The sequence below is a fragment of the Chenopodium quinoa genome, unplaced genomic scaffold, assembly GCF_001683475.1.
Source record: "Chenopodium quinoa cultivar QQ74 unplaced genomic scaffold, ASM168347v1, whole genome shotgun sequence".
Taxonomy (NCBI): Eukaryota; Viridiplantae; Streptophyta; class Magnoliopsida; order Caryophyllales; family Amaranthaceae; genus Chenopodium; species Chenopodium quinoa.
Window position 1 is genome coordinate 5,152,608 of NW_018743697.1, and position 21,475 is coordinate 5,174,082.

Genomic DNA, 21,475 nt, shown 5'->3' on the forward strand with positions numbered 1-21,475 from the left:
ATGACTTCTACAAATCTTGATCTTTATGTTGATGAAGCTTATCTTTTAGCTTTGATCAATGAAGAACCGATTCCAATATCGGATGAGAAATATGCAGAAGAATTACACCTTCAAGAAGCTCTTTACTCATCTTCATCAAATCCTTCAACTCAAGAAAATCCCCTTTTTAAAATCCCAAAAACAGAGGATGTTCTTTACTCATTTTCATCACTTCCTTCAATTCATGAAAATTTCCTGTTTAAAATCCCAAAAACAGAGGATGAAGAACAGAGCATTTTAGAAAACAGAGAAAGAGGTGAATCATCTGAAACTAAGCTCGTTTTCTGTGGAATTTGTATGGATTACAAACCAAAGACAGAAATTTTCAATGGTTTAAACATTTGCAATCATAAATTTTGCACTGATTGTATAATCAAATACGTGGCGTCGAAGATTAGGGAAAATCATGAAATGGTGAATTGTCCTGATCCTAAATGTAATCAAGCAATAGAACCAGAAAATTGCAGTGCAATTTTACCTAAAGAAGTGTTTGTAAGGTGGGAAAATGTTTTATTTGAAGTAATGATTCCTGGGGGGCAGAAATTTTACTGTCCATATAAAAATTGCTCTGTTTTAATGGTGGATGATGGTGGGGTGGAGGTGAGGGAATCGGAGTGTCCGAGTTGCCGGAGATTGTTTTGTGCACGGTGTCAAGTGCCGTGGCACGACGGCTTAAGCTGCGAAGAGTTTCTTGAGCTGGGGAAAGATGAGAGGGAGAGAGAGGATATAATGGTGATGAAGCTTGCTAAGGATAAGTCATGGAAGAGATGCCCTAATTGTAAGATTTTTGTTGAGAGGAGTGATGGTTGTGTTCATATGACTTGCAGGTTAGTTTTCTAATTTTAAATACTAATAAAATTTCTAATTTCATTCCTTATAATTTATAAATAATAAATAGGAATAAATTATTCAAATGTAATCTATGACAAATTAATAATTTCGGTAAAACCTACTTATTACTTACTTAACTTACTTCGGTACTTAATTATTCATATAAAATTACTTCATTTATCCCGTAGTCATGTATGCGCTTCAACTTTTTATTTTGATTATAATATTGCATTATTGGAGATTCATTTCACCGAAGATCCATCTAAAAGGCAATAAAGGAGATGAATATCGTTATTTTTATACAATTCCCTCTTATCTCTAAATTACATTACGTAGGCCTTATATAAGAAGTATTAATTTAACTATTTTTTTTTTTAAAATTTTTATCCAGGTGTCACTATGAATTTTGCTATCAATGTGGAGATAAGTGGAGTAGTACCCATGTTCATGCATAATGAGGAGGAATAAGACTATCTGTGAACTCTAATTTCTACTACAGACACAGTTTGATTGGAGAATCTAAGTTCTATTTCCAAATTTTCAAGAGTTGTTTAACATTTGATATACTCATTTAGTCTTGAAAATTACTTTTCTATGCAACTTTATGTAGTATGCAAATGTTGTAGTTTATTTGTTTGATCCACTTTTGAGGATTCTAGATCATACTTGGTTAACATTTGATATTCGATCTACTCTTAATGATTTTAAATTCTATTGCCCAAAATTTCTAGAGCTTGTATGGCTTTACCAGGCCTACTTGGTCTTTTTTTAGTTGATATGGTGTGAATTATCCAATGGATAGGCATTGGCACTATGTCAAAATGCCTCTTTTCATTTTTGGTTTACAACTAGATAATGCTCAAGCCATGCTCAATTTTTAAAATTAATAAACAGTGATGGAAACATCAGTAATCAATAAACATATATATACTAAAGGCGAAACCAGGAATGACACTTGTCATTTCTTGGAAAACCCACATTTTTTTCTCTTTCCTTCTTAATTTTTTTGCCATATTTTAATGACATCTACATATTTTATAACCTATAATAATAGTTATTTCCATTTTGACAACATATTTAATCCAATATTACTCAATTAAATTTTTTACATATATTCTATATATACTAGGAAACTTTTAATTACAAAAATACTAACATAGATTAAAAAAATAAGGTATTAGAATATATTGTTTTCCAAGATAATTATAATATTATCAATATCAATTTTTTAAAAAAAAAATCATTTTGGTAGCATACTTTGTACGGAGTATTAATCTGAAAACTATACATAACGTTTATAAGAACAAAATAATTTTGTTATAGTATACTTCATACATAACATATATTGGAAATCATCAATCAATAAACATATACTAAAGGCGAAACCAGGAATGACACTTGTCATTTCTTGGTTAAAAATTTTCCCGCCTTTTTTTCCCTTTCCTTTTTAATTTTTTTGTCATATTTTAATGACATCTATATATTTTATAACCTATAATAATAGTTATTTCCATTTTGACAACATATTTAATCCAATATTACACAATTAAATTTTTTACATATATTCTATATATATTAGGAAACTTTTAATTACAAAAATACTAACATAGATTTTAAAAAATAAGGTATTGGAATATATTGTTTTCCAAGATAATTATAATATTATCAATATCATTTTTTTTTTTTAAAAAATCATTTTGGTAGCATACTTTGTACGGAGTATTAATCTTAAAACTATACATAATGTTTATGAGAACAAAATAAATTTTGTTATAGTATACTTCGTACATAACATATATTGGAAAATTAAAACTTAATTATTTTTAAAAAAATCCTACTATTCACTAAAAATATATTTAATAAGTTGATTACGGAATACTAATTATCCTAAAGTAAAATGAACTCAAATAAATTTTCATATAATGTCGATCAAATTGTGTCAAAAATTTAAGAAAAAATGTATATGAGTTCGTATATGGGTACTAACCTAATTACCTAAGCAAATAATTTAATTTTCTTATATAAAACCTTATATCATCTAAGTTTCTATTACTATATTATTATTTTTTTATAAAATCCAATTCAATAATCTTTACATTTAATTTAAGTTATTTTGTTACAAGTAATTTTTTTTGAGAAATTATTGTTGAATTAACACCATATTTTTTATTTATATATTGTAAACTTTAATTATGACCGTGCATGGCACGGGACTTAACCTAGAATAAGTCTATATATAAATATAAATCAATAGTCAACCATAAATAAGTAGTGAAGTTTGAAGATAAATTAATGATATTGTTAAAAAAGAAAGATTGAGTTATTAGGTTGTAATTTTTCTAGTAGTCAACCGTAAATAAGTAGTGAAGTTTGAAGATAATTTTTTAACAGGGAAAAAAATACTCCACTTTATTATAGGTACATAGATTGTAATTTTTTTTTATTAATTAGCATTTTAAAAATATATATTTTAGGTTATCAGGTTGGTGTAAAAAAAAGGTTATCAGGTAAAAGTTATAACCTTCCCAAAAAAAAAAAAAAAAAAAAAAGTTATAGCCATTAATTAGCATTTTAAAAATACTCGATCGCTCTCCATCCAACCCTTTATGTGAACAATGCCCTCCCAACTCACACTCACGTGTGTATAAAGCAATGAACGCTCAACCCTAATAGTCGACTCAAAATATGTCAAATCATAACTTGCATTGATAAACAACACTTTCGCATTCATACAATTCTATGAACAAAGGTCGGAAGGTCTTTAAAGCTTGTAATGTAAGGCTAGGGTAAAGGGTAGGAATCATTTGAGAACAAGTGAGAGAAAAACTATGCTTAAGGGAGCAAATCCTATCAAAACCCATGATCAAAATAAATTATGATCAACATCTCCTACATAACCAACTCTAACATCAACCAAATATACTCCAATCATAATAAACAATCCCAACACTTACAATTTCACTCATAAAAATATAATAATGAAGAAATAGAATGAATAAAAAAACTTTATTTTCCAAACTTGAATTTTTCATTGAGGCTCAAAATTATTTTTCTTTGATCAACCTCTAACTAGAACATTTGAACATTTTTTTTTCTTTTGAAGTTCACTTATTTTTTCAACATATTTTTTTTCTTTGAACTTCTCTCTTTTTTTTCATAATATCATGCTTTATTTTTTTTTTTTAAGAAAATATAACTCTCAAACTCATCAAAAATAAACATGATCAACAACAAAACAACTTCTCAAAACCCACCCAAATTGTGCAAATAATAAGCACACTACAAACTCCCTCACCTCACTCACTAATAGCTCCCCCAAGCCAAGCTTGGGACTAGTAACCAATGGGGAAAAATAGGCTTGTAATATGGCTAATAAAACAACAAAAGGTCAAGGCAACAACATGGGTAGCAAGAAGGGAACAAATGTATTTACAATATCTGGAGGCTACCTAAAAGAACAAACGCCTTCGTCCTCCAAAATGTGCATAATAACGAATCATATAAATATTACTAATAGTTGCGAACCAATACTCAAATTCATTGACATACCAGGAACTATGGAACTATCACACATTCCTTAACCAAATCAACTAGTCAAGCACTATATTCACAAGAAGTTGGACAAAATTGACGCATGTTAAGGTTTCAAGGCAATCAAACATCAAATCATGATCAACTAATCCACAATTCCTATCATCAAATACCAAGAATCAAAACAATTTTCTCAAGTAAGGGGCACAGGGAAGCATAATTTACAATTCAATGGAACGTATTTTTGGATTTTTTATTTTTCAATTTTTTTGTATTTTTCATATATAAGAAAGCAATAAAAAACTACACTAGGAAAGCAATAAAAACTATACTAGAAAGCAAATAAAAAGAGAAAAGGAAGAGAATTACCAAGCGAAAGATCACCCCCCAAGCCAAATCAAGCAATGCCCTCATTGACTTGGGAGTGTAGCCTACTCCTCATCCTCATCCATCCTCGAATATCCCCCTCCGTGGCTATAACCGGCTCCTCCATGGCTAGAGCCACCACCACCATAACCCGAACCACCTGCAAAGTAGTTAGGGTCCACATTACCCCCAAGCCCACCAAAAGGTACATCGGTCCCATAACCATGGACCGATGAGTAGTCTACATAGGTACCATAGGCACTTGGGTTCGTATATCCACCTTGCGGATATTGGAACCAATTGGGAACAAGTGAATCGGGGGGAATAGCCCCCCGACGGGCATAATCATCATACACGGGGTATAAACCCCTCCCTAGGTTCCTCTCCACATACCCCACCCGACTATCTAGAGACCCTAATCTAGTGTCCAAGTTCCTAACCATACCCTCAATTCTCCCTTGCCCCATCTCAATCCTATCTAATTGGCTCCTAAAAGCCAAAAAGTCATAAAGGGCGTTGGGGTCAATGTTGTAGTTGGTTGAGGAAGTGGGAATATCATATGTAAAGGGTGGAGGTGGTGGGTAGTGTGGTGAATGGTGATGAGGTGAGTGTTCTATGGGAGATTGGTGGGGTTGAGGTGAAGGGTGAGGTGGTTGAACCTCACCTTGACCGTTAATCTCGAAAGTGTAAGAAGGCTTCCCCTTCTCAAATTTGGTCAAGGTGGGGTTGGGTAAAGTGAAAGCATTATCCCTCCTACCCGATTCCCGTTGAATCACCCACAAAGTCTCACCTCCCATGACATTAATCCAATTAAGGCCACCTAAATAGGGTAGATCCATAATAGTTGGGCCGGCTACCTTACTGTCATTGTTAGGGACAAAGTTAAGGTGCTTGACTGCTACGTGTGTTACTAGGCCACCAAAACAAATGGGTACCCTAGACCTACCCGCCTCGACCGCATTGGCCACCCGTTGGAAGGGATTGGCCATTTTGTGGACTATGTTGAGCTTTTCGCTCCTAGGGATCATGTATGACCCTAGCAATTCAAGCTCATCCCGCCTAACATTGGCGGGTTCATGCCTTCCAAAAATGGTATGGCCAACAAACCGTTGCCAAAACTTTGGCACGGGATGTTGTATCCAAGTGCCCTTGGCATGTTGGAGGTTCAAATTAGGATCCCCCGTAAGGGATTGATAGACAATGGCAATGTTGTCTTGGGGAGGTTCAATTGGCCTATCCGATTTTAACTCAAAAAGTTTGCCAAATTATTTCAATGTCAATCTAACATCATTATTAATTAATCTAAATTGAACATGAGAAATTAAAGCATTAGATTTTATGACATTAAAACTAGAAACGAATTCTAAGGTTAAGTAATCATAAGTATCGTAATGCATGTTAAAAAAACCACTCATGCCAATTCCCTTGAACAACTTTTCTACATGCTTATCAATTCCTAATCTAATAAGGGTGGGGTGATGAACAAAACTAGTAGGAATTACCTGCCTCGAAGTGAGGTTGATCATCCTTTGTTTTTGCTCTTGGGTGGTGATGACCACCCTCTCCCATCCAAGAACTTGCAAATCCGGGTCAATTCTGGCCTCTTGTTGCCTTGAGCTTTCCCCCCTTACAGTTCTTGATCTATTGAGATCCATTTGTGATTAGAAAAGATAGGAATTGAAGACTTTCTCTCTCTTAGGGTTTAGAGAAAATTGAGAGAAAGTGGTAGAAATTAGGTGTAGATTGTAGAGAAAGATGAAAGGATTAAAAATATGCAAAAATTTTTGAGTTTTGATGAAAGGATTGGAGAAGATCTTGAAAATAAGGGAGTTTGAAGGTGTAAAAATGGAGGTTTTAGAGAGAGAAAGTAATGGTGAAGAAGATGAAAGAAAAAGAAAGTAAGGAAAGAACGAAGGGGAAAGGATATAGAGGACGGCCAAATAAGGCGCGCCCGATCGGGCAAGCCTCGCCCGATCGGGCGAATTATGCTGATTTCAAAAAGCTCGGTTGCGCGCCCCATCGGGCGAGCTCCGCCCGATCGGGCGCGAATACGAAAGAAATTTTCGCCCTTTCACTCGCTCGGTCGGGTGAGCTTCGCCCGACATTTCTTTTCCTTCACTCGATTTGCGCCCGATCGGGCGAAATAAGCTCGAGTTTCTAACTTCACTTGCACGCCCGATCGGGCAACCTCGCCCGATCGGACTAATTTAGCTCCGATTTCCAACTCTATTTACGCGCCCGATCGGGCGAAATAAAAGCTAAAATTTTTCCTGCTTGCGCGCTCGATCGGGCGAGCTTCGCCCGATCGGGCCCGTGCCCAGTCAGATGTCCTTAGCTTTGCTTCGATTTCTTTTCGTCTTCAAATTTTTTCTAAGTCTCTTGACCTCTCAAACCTATACCTGTAAAAAAACACTTATAAATGGTAAAATTTCACTCTCCTCGCCTCTCTAAAATAAAAAATAAAAATAAAAATAAAAATAAAGAAAAAGGAAAAGGAAAACTAGTCTAGAAATCAAGAAATACGGGTTGTCTCCCGCAAAGCGCTGGTTTATCAAGGTCCCGCAAGACCTTCTTACCAAGTACAATAACTAGGACCCTTGGCCTAACGCTTGATCGGGTGGTTTCTCACCTGGTCTAGCGGTGTTTAGGCTGCGATGCGGCTTCCTGACATACCCTGTGGGACGCCAAATCACCTTATTTGGTGGATCCTCCTTGACTTGGACTGGGGGATCTTCAAAGCTACGCACCAAAGATCCTTCTTTGATCGAGGATTGCTACAAATTGTCATTGCATTCAACACTTGCAACTTGATCTGGCGGGATACCTACCGTAGGCTCAATTTGCACAACTTGCTCGATCGGTTCCACCTTTTCATCCTCGAAACCAAGACCAACGGTGTAAAGTGCTCTTTCTATTGCATCGACTTCCTTCTGCCATTTGTCTATCTCATCTGAAAGGGATGCAACACAAGATACCGCCTCCAAGGGATCTTTTTCAAGAGCTTGGGGCTTGTTAGAATAATTTTCAACCACATTAACACTGAAACATTTCTCCTCAGTCATGGAGCTTTTAGGGGCATTATTCAGATTAAAAACAACTTTATCATCCCCTACTGATAATGTTAACTTACCACTTCTTACATCTATGACTGCTCCTGCAGTGTTACGGAATGACTACCCAAAATAATTGGGGTTTGCATATCCTCAGCCATATCAAGAACAACAAAATCTACAGGTATATAAAATTTACCTACTCTAACGGGGACATACTCCAAAACACCTAAGGGGTATTTGAAAGAACGGTCGGCCATTTGTAGAGTTATATTGGTAGCTTTTAATTTACCCATATTCAACTTAGAACACACAGATAATGGCATGACGCTAACACTAGCACCCAAATCACATAATGCATTATCAATCAAGAGATTGCCAATATGACAAGGGATAGAAAAACTACCCGGATCTTTTAATTTAGGTGGAGACTTATTTTGGAGTACGAAACTACACTCCGCAGTGAAAGCTAATGTCTCTACCTCACTAATAGACCTTTTCCTCGTCAATATTTCTTTCACAAATTTTGCATACGAGGGGATTTGTGTGATTAATTCAGGGAAGGGAACTGTTACCTTCAAATCTTTTACCACCTCCAGGAACTTACCAAACTGCTTATCCAAGTTTGTCTTCAATTGACTATTGGGGAATGGAAGTTTGATGATTGGCTTTGGGGAATTATTGCCCTTATCTGGAGTAGCCACCTTCTCTGGAGTCGTACCCTGCAATGTAGAATTAGATATGTTAGTACTATCCTTTAGCCCTGCAGGGCTATCAACTACATCGTTTGGTTTAACGGAATCAAGATTAGCATTATTTAATAAAACAGGTTCATCAACTCTGGGCATAGGGGGCCCTTAATAGTTTGAATCACTCCTTAGAGTAATTGCAAATGCTTGATCTGTAGGCTGGGTCAGCTGTGCCGGCAGAGCTCCCTGTTGGCGGGCTTGTAGAGTAGCGGAAAGTTGCGCAATTTGATTATCTACAATTTCATTATGTGCTAGAATTTGATCAATTGTCGCATCTCTACTCTCCATGTGCTTTTGCATATTAACCAACATTGCTCTAATTTCCACCAGAGAGGAGTCGGAAGATGAGGAGGTTTGTTGTGGTTGGTTCTTCTGGCCAGCATTGGGATGATAATATTTCTGCTGCTGTTGTTGTGGCGCCTGTGGTTCTTGTGGTGGTGGATTTTGAACATTAGTACTCCGGTAGGAAAGGTACGGATGATTCCGATACCCAAGATTGTAGGTGTTGGAGTATGGGTTATTCTGCCTATAGGCTTGAAAGGCATTAACTTGCTCCACGGAACTCCTGCAATCTTGTTCCCAATGACCTATAATACCACAATTTTCACAGAAAGCCTCATTAGAATTATTATTAATCGCAGAAACATTAGCTACATTAGCAGAGCTAAGATTATCTAATTTTTGGCAAATAGAGGTCAGCTGAGCTTGTAAAAAGGATACAGAGTCAACACTATGTTTTCCCTTGTTAGCAAATCCTCTAGGATTCCCATATTGGGAATTGTGTATTGCCATATCTTCAATAACCTGACCTGCATCGTCAACATTAAGATTCATAAATCTCCCACTAGCTGCAGAGTCTAAAATTATTCGAGAAGAATTTCCAATGCCATTATAAAAGGCTTGGATTAACTGCCATTGTGCTAAATTATGGTGAGGGCATTCTCTTTGTAGGTCCTTGAACCTCTCCCAAACCTCATATAAAGATTCATCGGCTTCTTAGGCAAAGTTCTGAATCGCACTCCGTAGTACGGCTATTCTCTCTGCAAGATAATACTTGTTATAGAAGTTCAAAACAAGAGTTTCCCAGTCAGTTATACCAAGTGCAGTTCTATTTAAGCCATTAAACCACAATTTAGCTTTTCCAGTTAAAGAGAAAGGAAAGAGAATCTCCCTGATTTGGTCTTGAGTGACCCCGGCTTGCCTGATGGTGTTACAATATTGACAATAGTCAGCAATGTGAAGATTTGGGTCTTCACCCTTGGCTCCACTGTATTGCTTCCTCTCTATCATCGTTATAAATTGAGGCTTAATTTCAAATTGAACCCCGTCAAGAGCCGAAGTAGGGGTGAGATGTGGAAAGTCTGTAAGTTTGGGTTGTGAGTAATCACTAAGCTTCTTTGGAGCCGTCATCTCTGATTCTGAGTCTGATGATGTCTCTGAATTGCTAGAACCAGTCGGAGGATCGCGGTGATTATTGTTATTATCACCAGAATCCGCAAGGATTTGCTTGTAGAGATTTTTCTGTCTATAGAAAGAACGTTCGATCTTAGGATCGAATGGGATGTAACCTGATCTGGAACACCTGGGCATAAACAAACACTAGAAGCAAATATGAGATTTGCCTCAGAGAACTAATGCTCTCTGAGACAAAAAGGAAATAACCTAGACTACAAAAATAATTAGAAATAAAAATAAAACCGTTTCCCCGACAACGACGCCAAATTTTGACAGGGTAAAGTCGTATCCCCTAATAAAAAATAATTACCTAAGTCCTCTAACTAAAGCAGATAGGGAAGTAGGGTCGATCTCCACAGGGAAACAAGTCTTTCTATTCCTAATTAACTAACATAATATAGATTATGAAGTAACCAATATTTATATTTGAGTAATAAACTAATCTACGAAGAACGAGAATAGGGAGAAAACAATATATAAAAGGATCTAGGGCATAGATTCACCAATAAATAATACTCCAGGGTAAAACATAATAATCAAACATTGACATTGCATAAATAACATGATTAACAGGCTCTCGCAATTTATTAATCAACATAGATCTAACAGGCTCTCGCAATTTACTAGATCTAAGTCCCTATTGAAAATAGTCTTTAATATCAAATTAACATCTGCTCGATTCATCAATTCAATATTGCTATACTTTTACAAGTCGTAATTGTAAAACGTTAAAACAATTCAATAAGAAATTATCATGCAATACCAATAATCAATAATAGTCAATCATCAATGCATCAATTAACCAGATTGTAAAGGGCTTTCGCTACATATTACAATCACACAATTAATTTACCGGTATTAAATCTCATTTCTCGAATCTCGACTTAACCATTTATAAATTGACCTGCCTATTGAAACTAGACCTAAACATCAATTCTCATCTCTCGAATCTCGAATCAATGTTGTCAAACTCATGCATAAAAGATCAGGCCTAATCTAGTCACAGAGCATTAAATCAATCAATAGGAAATTAATCTAGCATTGACAATTAACAACAATAAATTACCCTTCATATTATTTAAGGATCCCCATAAACCCTAGAAATAGAACTACTCACACATATTAAAAACTAAACTAATCAAAGCAATAAAACAAGTCATGATGGAAGGAATAAAATAAACAACTAAGATTAAGAGAAGAGAAATCGTTACCAAACAAATCTGGAATTAAGAGTAGAATTAAGAACAAAGGTTTAACAGAGAATTTAAGAGAGAGAAAATATTCTAAGTAGAGAGAGAAAGTCTAAGAAAGAAGGTAAATCCAAAATTATGTACAAATCTCGTACTTAAACGTTCCCTAAAATAAAAATTAAAACTAAACTAATCAGGTCCTATAGAAACACGCGCCCGATCGGGCGAAGGGCCGCCCGAACGGGCCCGCCTTTTTCTTTGCGCTCCTTCTCAGCAGCATCGCCCGATCGTGCTAGACGCTTGCACGATCGGGCGCGCTATAAGCCACGCACAACACTAAGCATGCCGCGCCCGATCGTGCTAACACTTGCCCGATCGGGCCCTTGCTTCACTTTGAGGCTCGGATTTCGATTGGGCTTGATTTCTCGGCCCAATCCGGATTTCCTCTTCGGGTCTTGAATACTTGGTCCAAATACCTCGGAATCCCAATTACCGAGCCCTTAATCACCGGCTCGATGACTCTAACCGGCCCTGGGCTATAAAATCTGGTCGTGTTTCTCCAATGCTCGTGATTGCTCCAAGATAACTCGGGAAAATACTCCAAAAGCATAAATCCCTGCAAAAGTCAACCAAATCTACGAAAACACTATAAAACACCAATTAGTAATAAAAGTGGCTCTAAAGAGCCAAAAACACTACTAATTATGACCAAGGGATGGGGGTAAAATACTATATAAAATAGACACATTAGGACTACACTTGGTATGAAGGACACGTGTTATAAAATATTATATTATATACATATACTTTTTTATATTATAAAAAATATTATATTATATACACATACTATTATAGTTAAAAGTATTATTATGTATAAAACAACATAAATTATTGCACATGATTGTTGTATATTTATTATAGTACATGAGCAATGCACGATTTTTAAATCAAAATGTTAGTTTTTCTAAAAAAAATTCATAAGTAATAGCATTGTTAATACGAATATTACAATTTAAAACACGAGTAATAGTTACAATTTATATCTATCCCTTTTCCGTCAAATGTCTAATTCAATTTAACTTTTATTCTTCTTGATTAGATTGGTTATTGGTTCATTTTTTTTAATTTTATATATATATATATATATATATATATATATATTTTATGCAAGAAAAACAAAAGGTCATTGCAAAAGACATTGTATAGAAAAGGAAAGGCCGATTAAAATTAAATTTATGTTCAAGATTACGTATTTTTTTCCAAGACAACATTTCGGCTCAGCATTCAGTATTTGTCAAGGAGTACAACAAACGATAAAAGTAATTTTTACACTATTTTGTATCTTTATCAAAAAAATTTGTATTCATCCGATTACTTGAATTGAATTTAGGATAACTTGTAGACTATTTTGGGAAAGTATAAATAAAGATTGGAAAGACTTTATGGATTATTTGTAGTATTGGAAAGTATATATTTATTATAAAAAAATTTAAATCAATATTTATGTTGGGAAATCATGAAAATCTTATACATGTATAGAAACTTGCTTTTATTGTTTGAAGTTTAACAAAAATAACTATGCTTGAATATGTAAACAGTAATTATATAGATATATTTTATACATAAGATAAGCCAATGAGAGAGTGACATTTGTCATCCTCACATTGAGGCGCTTGTCTTTTAGTCTAATAAGATAGATTACTCCCGGAAAAATTAAAATTTGGAAATCCCTTTAACCGTTTAAGTACCTTTTGATTCTATTTAACCAACTAATACTATCATTGCTTCATCCTCATGTGTTGATCTCAATATTTTCCCAAATCTATCTTTTAAGATTGTAACTAACTGTTAAAATAAATACTCGTATCATTGATAATTTGACATATACCATATTAAAAAGCATTATCTCTTGATCAAATCCAACGTACTCTATAAAAATCTGTTTAAAGCATTATATCTCTTTATCAAATCCAGCGTATTCTATCAAAGATAATTAAAAAGAGCTAAGATTTCCACGAATTAACTCATAATAGCGGCCAAATACAATGGGAATCTTTTTGCCATAACGTTGTAGGTTGAAGACTGTACATCTTATTTACCACAATTTTCATTCTCCAAAAATCTTGGGGAAACAAAATAAAAAACCAAAATATTAAAAGCTGAAATTTGGAAAGCCTAAAAAAAACGTTTAAATTTCCTTTTTAATTAAACTTAACTAACCATTTCCAAGATATCAGTCAATTCAAATTTAATTACTATCAATACATGTTAATACTAGCTAGTATTAATATTCAAACAAATTATTTTCTTCTTCCCTTAAAAATTGTAAAGTTTCTCAATGACTTCTACAAATCTTGATCTTTATGTTGATGAAGCTTATCTTTTAGCTTTGATCAATGAAGAACCGATTCCAATATCGGATGAGAAATATGCAGAAGAATTACACCTTCAAGAAGCTCTTTACTCATCTTCATCAAATCCTTCAATTCAAGAAAATCCCCTTTTTAAAATCCCAAAAACAGAGGATGTTCTTTACTCATTTTCATCACTTCCTTCAATTCATGAAAATTTCCTGTTTAAAATCCCAAAAACAGAGGATGAAGAACAGAGCATTTTAGAAAACAGAGAAAGAGGTGAATCATCTGAAACTAAGCTCGTTTTCTGTGGAATTTGTATGGATTACAAACCAAAGACAGAAATTTTCAATGGTTTAAACATTTGCAATCATAAATTTTGCACTGATTGTATAATCAAATACGTGGCGTCGAAGATTAGGGAAAATCATGAAATGGTGAATTGTCCTGATCCTAAATGTAATCAAGCAATAGAACCAGAAAATTGCAGTGCAATTTTACCTAAAGAAGTGTTTGTAAGGTGGGAAAATGTTTTATTTGAAGTAATGATTCCTGGGGGGCAGAAATTTTACTGTCCATATAAAAATTGCTCTGTTTTAATGGTGGATGATGGTGGGGTGGAGGTGAGGGAATCGGAGTGTCCGAGTTGCCGGAGATTGTTTTGTGCACGGTGTCAAGTGCCGTGGCACGACGGCTTAAGCTGCGAAGAGTTTCTTGAGCTGGGGAAAGATGAGAGGGAGAGAGAGGATATAATGGTGATGAAGCTTGCTAAGGATAAGTCATGGAAGAGATGCCCTAATTGTAAGATTTTTGTTGAGAGGAGTGATGGTTGTGTTCATATGACTTGCAGGTTAGTTTTCTAATTTTAAATACTAATAAAATTTCTAATTTCATTCCTTATAATTTATAAATAATAAATAGGAATAAATTATTCAAATGTAATCTATGACAAATTAATAATTTCGGTAAAACCTACTTATTACTTACTTAACTTACTTCGGTACTTAATTATTCATATAAAATTACTTCATTTATCCCGTAGTCATGTATGCGCTTCAACTTTTTATTTTGATTATAATATTGCATTATTGGAGATTCATTTCACCGAAGATCCATCTAAAAGGCAATAAAGGAGATGAATATCGTTATTTTTATACAATTCCCTCTTATCTCTAAATTACATTACGTAGGCCTTATATAAGAAGTATTAATTTAACTATTTTTTTTTTTAAAATTTTTATCCAGGTGTCACTATGAATTTTGCTATCAATGTGGAGATAAGTGGAGTAGTACCCATGTTCATGCATAATGAGGAGGAATAAGACTATCTGTGAACTCTAATTTCTACTACAGACACAGTTTGATTGGAGAATCTAAGTTCTATTTCCAAATTTTCAAGAGTTGTTTAACATTTGATATACTCATTTAGTCTTGAAAATTACTTTTCTATGCAACTTTATGTAGTATGCAAATGTTGTAGTTTATTTGTTTGATCCACTTTTGAGGATTCTAGATCATACTTGGTTAACATTTGATATTCGATCTACTCTTAATGATTTTAAATTCTATTGCCCAAAATTTCTAGAGCTTGTATGGCTTTACCAGGCCTACTTGGTCTTTTTTTAGTTGATATGGTGTGAATTATCCAATGGATAGGCATTGGCACTATGTCAAAATGCCTCTTTTCATTTTTGGTTTACAACTAGATAATGCTCAAGCCATGCTCAATTTTTAAAATTAATAAACAGTGATGGAAAACATCAGTAATCAATAAACATATATATACTAAAGGCGAAACAGGAATGACACTTGTCATTTCTTGGAAAACCCACATTTTTTTCTCTTTCCTTCTTAATTTTTTTGCCATATTTTAATGACATCTACATATTTTATAACCTATAATAATAGTTATTTCCATTTTGACAACATATTTAATCCAATATTACTCAATTAAATTTTTTACATATATTCTATATATACTAGGAAACTTTTAATTACAAAAATACTAACATAGATTAAAAAAATAAGGTATTAGAATATATTGTTTTCCAAGATAATTATAATATTATCAATATCAATTTTTTAAAAAAAAAATCATTTTTGGTAGCATACTTTGTACGGAGTATTAATCTGAAAACTATACATAACGTTTATAAGAACAAATAATTTTGTTATAGTATACTTCATACATAACATATATTGGAAATCATCAATCAATAAACATATACTAAAGGCGAAACCAGGAATGACACTTGTCATTTCTTGGTTAAAAATTTTCCCGCCTTTTTTTCCCTTTCCTTTTTAATTTTTTTGTCATATTTTAATGACATCTATATATTTTATAACCTATAATAATAGTTATTTCCATTTGACAACATATTTAATCCAATATTACACAATTAAATTTTTTACATATATTCTATATATATTAGGAAACTTTTAATTACAAAAAATTACTAACATAGATTTTAAAAAAATAAGGTATTGGAATATATTGTTTTCCAAGATAATTATAATATTATCAATATCATTTTTTTTTTTTAAAAAATCATTTTGGTAGCATACTTTGTACGGAGTATTAATCTTAAAACTATACATAATGTTTATGAGAACAAAATAAATTTTGTTATAGTATACTTCGTACATAACATATATTGGAAAATTAAAACTTAATTATTTTTAAAAAAATCCTACTATTCACTAAAATATATTTAATAAGTTGATTACGGAATACTAATTATCCTAAAGTAAAATGAACTCAAATAAATTTTCATATAATGTCGATCAAATTGTGTCAAAAATTTAAGAAAAAATGTATATGAGTTCGTATATGGGTACTAACCTAATTACCTAAGCAAATAATTTAATTTTCTTATATAAAACCTTATATCATCTAAGTTTCTATTACTATATTATTATTTTTTTATAAAATCCAATTCAATAATCTTTACATTTAATTTAAGTTATTTTGTTACAAGTAATTTTTTTTGAGAAATTATTGTTGAATTAACACCATATTTTTTATTTATATATTGTAAACTTTAATTATGACCGTGCATGGCACGGGACTTAACCTAGAATAAGTCTATATATAAATATAAATCAATAGTCAACCATAAATAAGTAGTGAAGTTTGAAGATAAATTAATGATATTGTTAAAAAAGAAAGATTGAGTTATTAGGTTGTAATTTTTCTAGTAGTCAACCGTAAATAAGTAGTGAAGTTTGAAGATAATTTTTTAACAGGGAAAAAAATACTCCACTTTATTATAGGTACATAGATTGTAATTTTTTTTTTATTAATTAGCATTTTAAAAATATATATTTTAGGTTATCAGGTTGGTGTAAAAAAAAAGGTTATCAGGTAAAAGTTATAAACCTTCCCAAAAAAAAAAAAAAAAAAAAAGTTATAGCCATTAATTAGCATTTTAAAAATACTCGATCGCTCTCCATCCAACCCTTTATGTGAACAATGCCCTCCCAACTCACACTCACGTGTGTATAAAGCAATGAACGCTCAACCCTAATAGTCGACTCAAAATATGTCAAATCATAACTTGCATTGATAAACAACACTTTCGCATTCATACAATTCTATGAACAAAGGTCGGAAGGTCTTTAAGCTTGTAATGTAAGGCTAGGGTAAAGGGTAGGAATCATTTGAGAACAAGTGAGAGAAAAACTATGCTTAAGGAGCAAATCCTATCAAAACCATGATCAAAATAAATTATGATCAACATCTCCTACATAACCAACTCTAACATCAACCAAATATACTCCAATCATAATAAACAATCCCAACACTTACAATTTCACTCATAAAAATATAATAATGAAGAAATAGAATGAATAAAAAAACTTTATTTCCAAACTTGAATTTTTCATTGAGGCTCAAAATTATTTTTCTTTGATCAACCTCTAACTAGAACATTTGAACATTTTTTTTTTCTTTTGAAGTTCACTTATTTTTTCAACATATTTTTTTTCTTTGAACTTCTCTTTTTTTTCATAATATCATGCTTTATTTTTTTTTTTTAAGAAAATATAACTCTCAAACTCATCAAAAATTAAACATGATCAACAACAAACAACTTCTCAAAACCCACCCAAATTGTGCAAATAATAAGCACACTACAAACTCCCTCACCTCACTCACTAATAGCTCCCCCAAGCCAAGCTTGGGACTAGTAACCAATGGGGAAAAATAGGCTTGTAATATGGCTAATAAAACAACAAAAGGTCAAGGCAACAACATGGGTAGCAAGAAGGGAACAAATGTATTTACAATATCTGGAGGCTACCTAAAAGAACAAACGCCTTCGTCCTCCAAAATGTGCATAATAACGAATCATATTAAATATTACTAATAGTTGCGAACCAATACTCAAATTCATTGACATACCAGGAACTATGGAACTATCACACATTCCTTAACCAAATCAACTAGTCAAGCACTTATATTCACAAGAAGTTGGACAAAATTGACGCATGTTAAGGTTTCAAGGCAATCAAACATCAAATCATGATCAACTAATCCACAATTCCTATCATCAAATACCAAGAATCAAAACAATTTTCTCAAGTAAGGGGCACAGGGAAGCATTAATTTACAATTCAATGGAACGTATTTTTGGATTTTTTATTTTTCAATTTTTTTGTATTTTTCATATATAAGAAAGCAATAAAAAACTACACTAGGAAAGCAATAAAAACTATACTAGAAAGCAAATAAAAAGAGAAAAGGAAGAGAATTACCAAGCGAAAGATCACCCCCAAGCCAAATCAAGCAATGCCCTCATTGACTTGGGAGTGTAGCCTACTCCTCATCCTCATCCATCCTCGAATATCCCCCTCCGTGGCTATAACCGGCTCCTCCATGGCTAGAGCCACCACCACCATAACCCGAACCACCTGCAAGTAGTTAGGGTCCACATTACCCCCAAGCCCACCAAAAGGTACATCGGTCCCATAACCATGGACCGATGAGTAGTCTACATAGGTACCATAGGCACTTGGGTTCGTATATCCACCTTGCGGATATTGGAACCAATTGGGAACAGTGAATCGGGGGGAATAGCCCCCCGACGGGCATAATCATCATACACGGGGTATAAACCCCTCCCTAGGTTTCCTCTCCACATACCCCACCCGACTATCTAGAGACCCTAATCTAGTGTCCAAGTTCCTAACCATACCCTCAATTCTCCCTTGCCCCATCTCAATCCTATCTAATTGGCTCCTAAAAGCCAAAAAGTCATAAAGGGCGTTGGGGTCAATGTTGTAGTTGGTTGAGGAAGTGGGAATATCATATGTAAAGGGTGGAGGTGGTGGGTAGTGTGTGTGAATGGTGATGAGGTGAGTGTTCTATGGGAGATTGGTGGGGTTGAGGTGAAGGGTGAGGTGGTTGAACCTCACCTTGACCGTTAATCTCGAAAGTGTAAGAAGGCTTCCCCTTCTCAAAATTTGGTCAAGGTGGGGTTGGGTAAAGTGAAAGCATTATCCCTCCTACCCGATTTCCCGTTGAATCACCCACAAAGTCTCACCTCCCATGACATTAATCCAATTAAGGCCACCTAAATAGGGTAGATCCATAATAGTTTGGCCGGCTACCTTACTGTCATTGTTAGGGACAAAGTTAAGGTGCTTGACTGCTACGTGTGTTACTAGGCCACCAAAACAAATGGGTACCCTAGACCTACCCGCCTCGACCGCATTGGCCACCCGTTGAAGGGATTGGCCATTTTGTGGACTATGTTGAGCTTTTTCGCTCCTAGGGATCATGTATGACCCTAGCAATTCAAGCTCATCCCGCCTAACATTGGCGGGTTCATGCCTTCCAAAAATGTATGGCCAACAAACCGTTGCCAAAACTTTGGCACGGGATGTTGTATCCAAGTGCCCTTGGCATGTTGGAGGTTCAAATTAGGATCCCCCGTAAGGGATTGATAGACAATGGCAATGTTGTCTTGGGGAGGTTCATTGGCCTATCCGATTTTAACTCAAAAAGTTTGCCAAATTATTTCAATGTCAATCTAACATCATTATTAATTAATCTAAATTGAACATGAGAAATTAAAGCATTAGATTTTATGACATTAAAACTAGAAACGAATTCTAAGGTTAAGTAATCATAAGTATCGTAATGCATGTTAAAAAAAACCACTCATTGCCAATTCCCTTGAACAACTTTTCTACATGCTTATCAATTCCTAATCTAATAAGGGTGGGGTGATGAACAAAACTAGTAGGAATTACCTGCCTCGAAGTGAGGTTGATCATCCTTTGTTTTTTGCTCTTGGGTGGTGATGACCACCCTCTCCCATCCAAGAACTTGCAAATCCGGGTCAATTCTGGCCTCTTGTTGCCTTGAGCTTTCCCCCCTTACAGTTCTTGATCTATTGAGATCCATTTGTGATTAGAAAAGATAGGAATTGAAGACTTTCTCTCTCTTAGGGTTTAGAGAAAATTGAGAGAAAGTGGTAGAAATTAGGTGTAGATTGTAGAGAAAGATGAAAGGATTAAAAATATGCAAAAATTTTTGAGTTTGATGAAAGGATTGGAGAAGATCTTGAAAAATAAGGGAGTTTGAAGGTGTAAAAATGGAGGTTTTAGAGAGAGAAAGTAATGGTGAAGAAGATGAAAGAAAAAGAAAGTAAGGAAAGAACGAAGGGGAAAGGATATAGAGGACGGCCAAATAAGGCGCGCCGATCGGGCAAGCCTCGCCCGATCGGGCGAATTATGCTGATTTCAAAAAGCTCGGTTGCGCGCCCCATCGGGCGAGCTCCGCCCGATCGGGCGCGAATACGAAAAGAAATTTTCGCCCTTTCACTCGCTCGGTCGGGTGAGCTTCGCCCGACATTTCTTTTCCTTCACTCGATTTGCGCCCGATCGGGCGAAATAAGCTCGAGTTTCTAACTTCACTTGCACGCCCGATCGGGCAACCTCGCCCGATCGGACTAATTTAGCTCCGATTTCCAACTCTATTTACGCGCCCGATCGGGCGAAATAAAAAGCTAAAATTTTTCCTGTTTGCGCGCTCGATCGGGCGAGCTTCGCCCGATCGGCCCGTGCCCAGTCAGATGTCCTTAGCTTTGCTTCGATTTCTTTTCGTCTTCAAATTTTTTTCTAAGTCTCTTGACCTCTCAAACCTATACCTGTAAAAAAACACTTATAAATGGTAAAATTTCACTCTCCTCGCCTCTCTAAAATAAAAAATAAAAATAAAAATAAAAATAAAGAAAAAGGAAAAGGAAAACTAGTCTAGAAATCAAGAAATACGGGTTGTCTCCCGCAAAGCGCTGGTTTATCAAGGTCCCGCAAGACCTTCTTACCAAGTACAATAACTAGGACCCTTGGCCTAACGCTTGATCGGGTGGTTTCTCACCTGGTCTAGCGGTGTTTAGGCTGCGATGCGGCTTCCTGACATACCCTGTGGGACGCCAAATCACCTTATTTGGTGGATCCTCCTTGACTTGGACTGGGGGATCTTCAAAGCTACGCACCAAAGATCCTTCTTTGATCGAGGATTGCTACAAATTGTCATTGCATTCAACACTTGCAACTTGATCTGGCGGGATACCTACCGTAGGCTCAATTTGCACAACTTGCTCGATCGGTTCCACCTTTTCATCCTCGAAACCAAGACCAACGGTGTAAAGTGCTCTTTCTATTGCATCGACTTCCTTCTGCCATTTGTCTATCTCATCTGAAAGGGATGCAACACAAGATACCGCCTCCAAGGGATCTTTTTCAAGAGCTTGGGGCTTGTTAGAATAATTTTCAACCACATTAACACTGAAACATTTCTCCTCAGTCATGGAGCTTTTAGGGGCATTATTCAGATTAAAAACAACTTTATCATCCCCTACTGATAATGTTAACTTACCACTTCTTACATCTATGACTGCTCC

At 34.8% G+C, this 21,475-nt stretch overlaps 2 protein-coding genes and 1 pseudogene across 2 annotated transcripts; all 3 read left to right on the forward strand.

The window, feature by feature from the left end:
• LOC110683989 (probable E3 ubiquitin-protein ligase RNF217) lies at nucleotides 1-1,978 on the forward strand. The gene is made up of 2 exons (XM_021860384.1): nucleotides 1-866; nucleotides 1,262-1,978. The coding sequence occupies exons 1-2, from the start codon at nucleotides 1-3 to the stop codon at nucleotides 1,323-1,325; spliced, it is 930 nt and encodes a 309-aa protein (XP_021716076.1). The 3' UTR covers nucleotides 1,326-1,978.
• An 11,422-nt stretch (nucleotides 1,979-13,400) lies between these two features.
• LOC110683987 (probable E3 ubiquitin-protein ligase RNF217) lies at nucleotides 13,401-15,298 on the forward strand. The gene is made up of 2 exons (XM_021860383.1): nucleotides 13,401-14,415; nucleotides 14,811-15,298. The coding sequence occupies exons 1-2, from the start codon at nucleotides 13,550-13,552 to the stop codon at nucleotides 14,872-14,874; spliced, it is 930 nt and encodes a 309-aa protein (XP_021716075.1). The 5' UTR covers nucleotides 13,401-13,549; the 3' UTR covers nucleotides 14,875-15,298.
• A 4,113-nt stretch (nucleotides 15,299-19,411) lies between these two features.
• LOC110683990 overlaps nucleotides 19,412-21,475 on the forward strand; it is a 25,008-nt pseudogene continuing 22,944 nt past the window's right edge.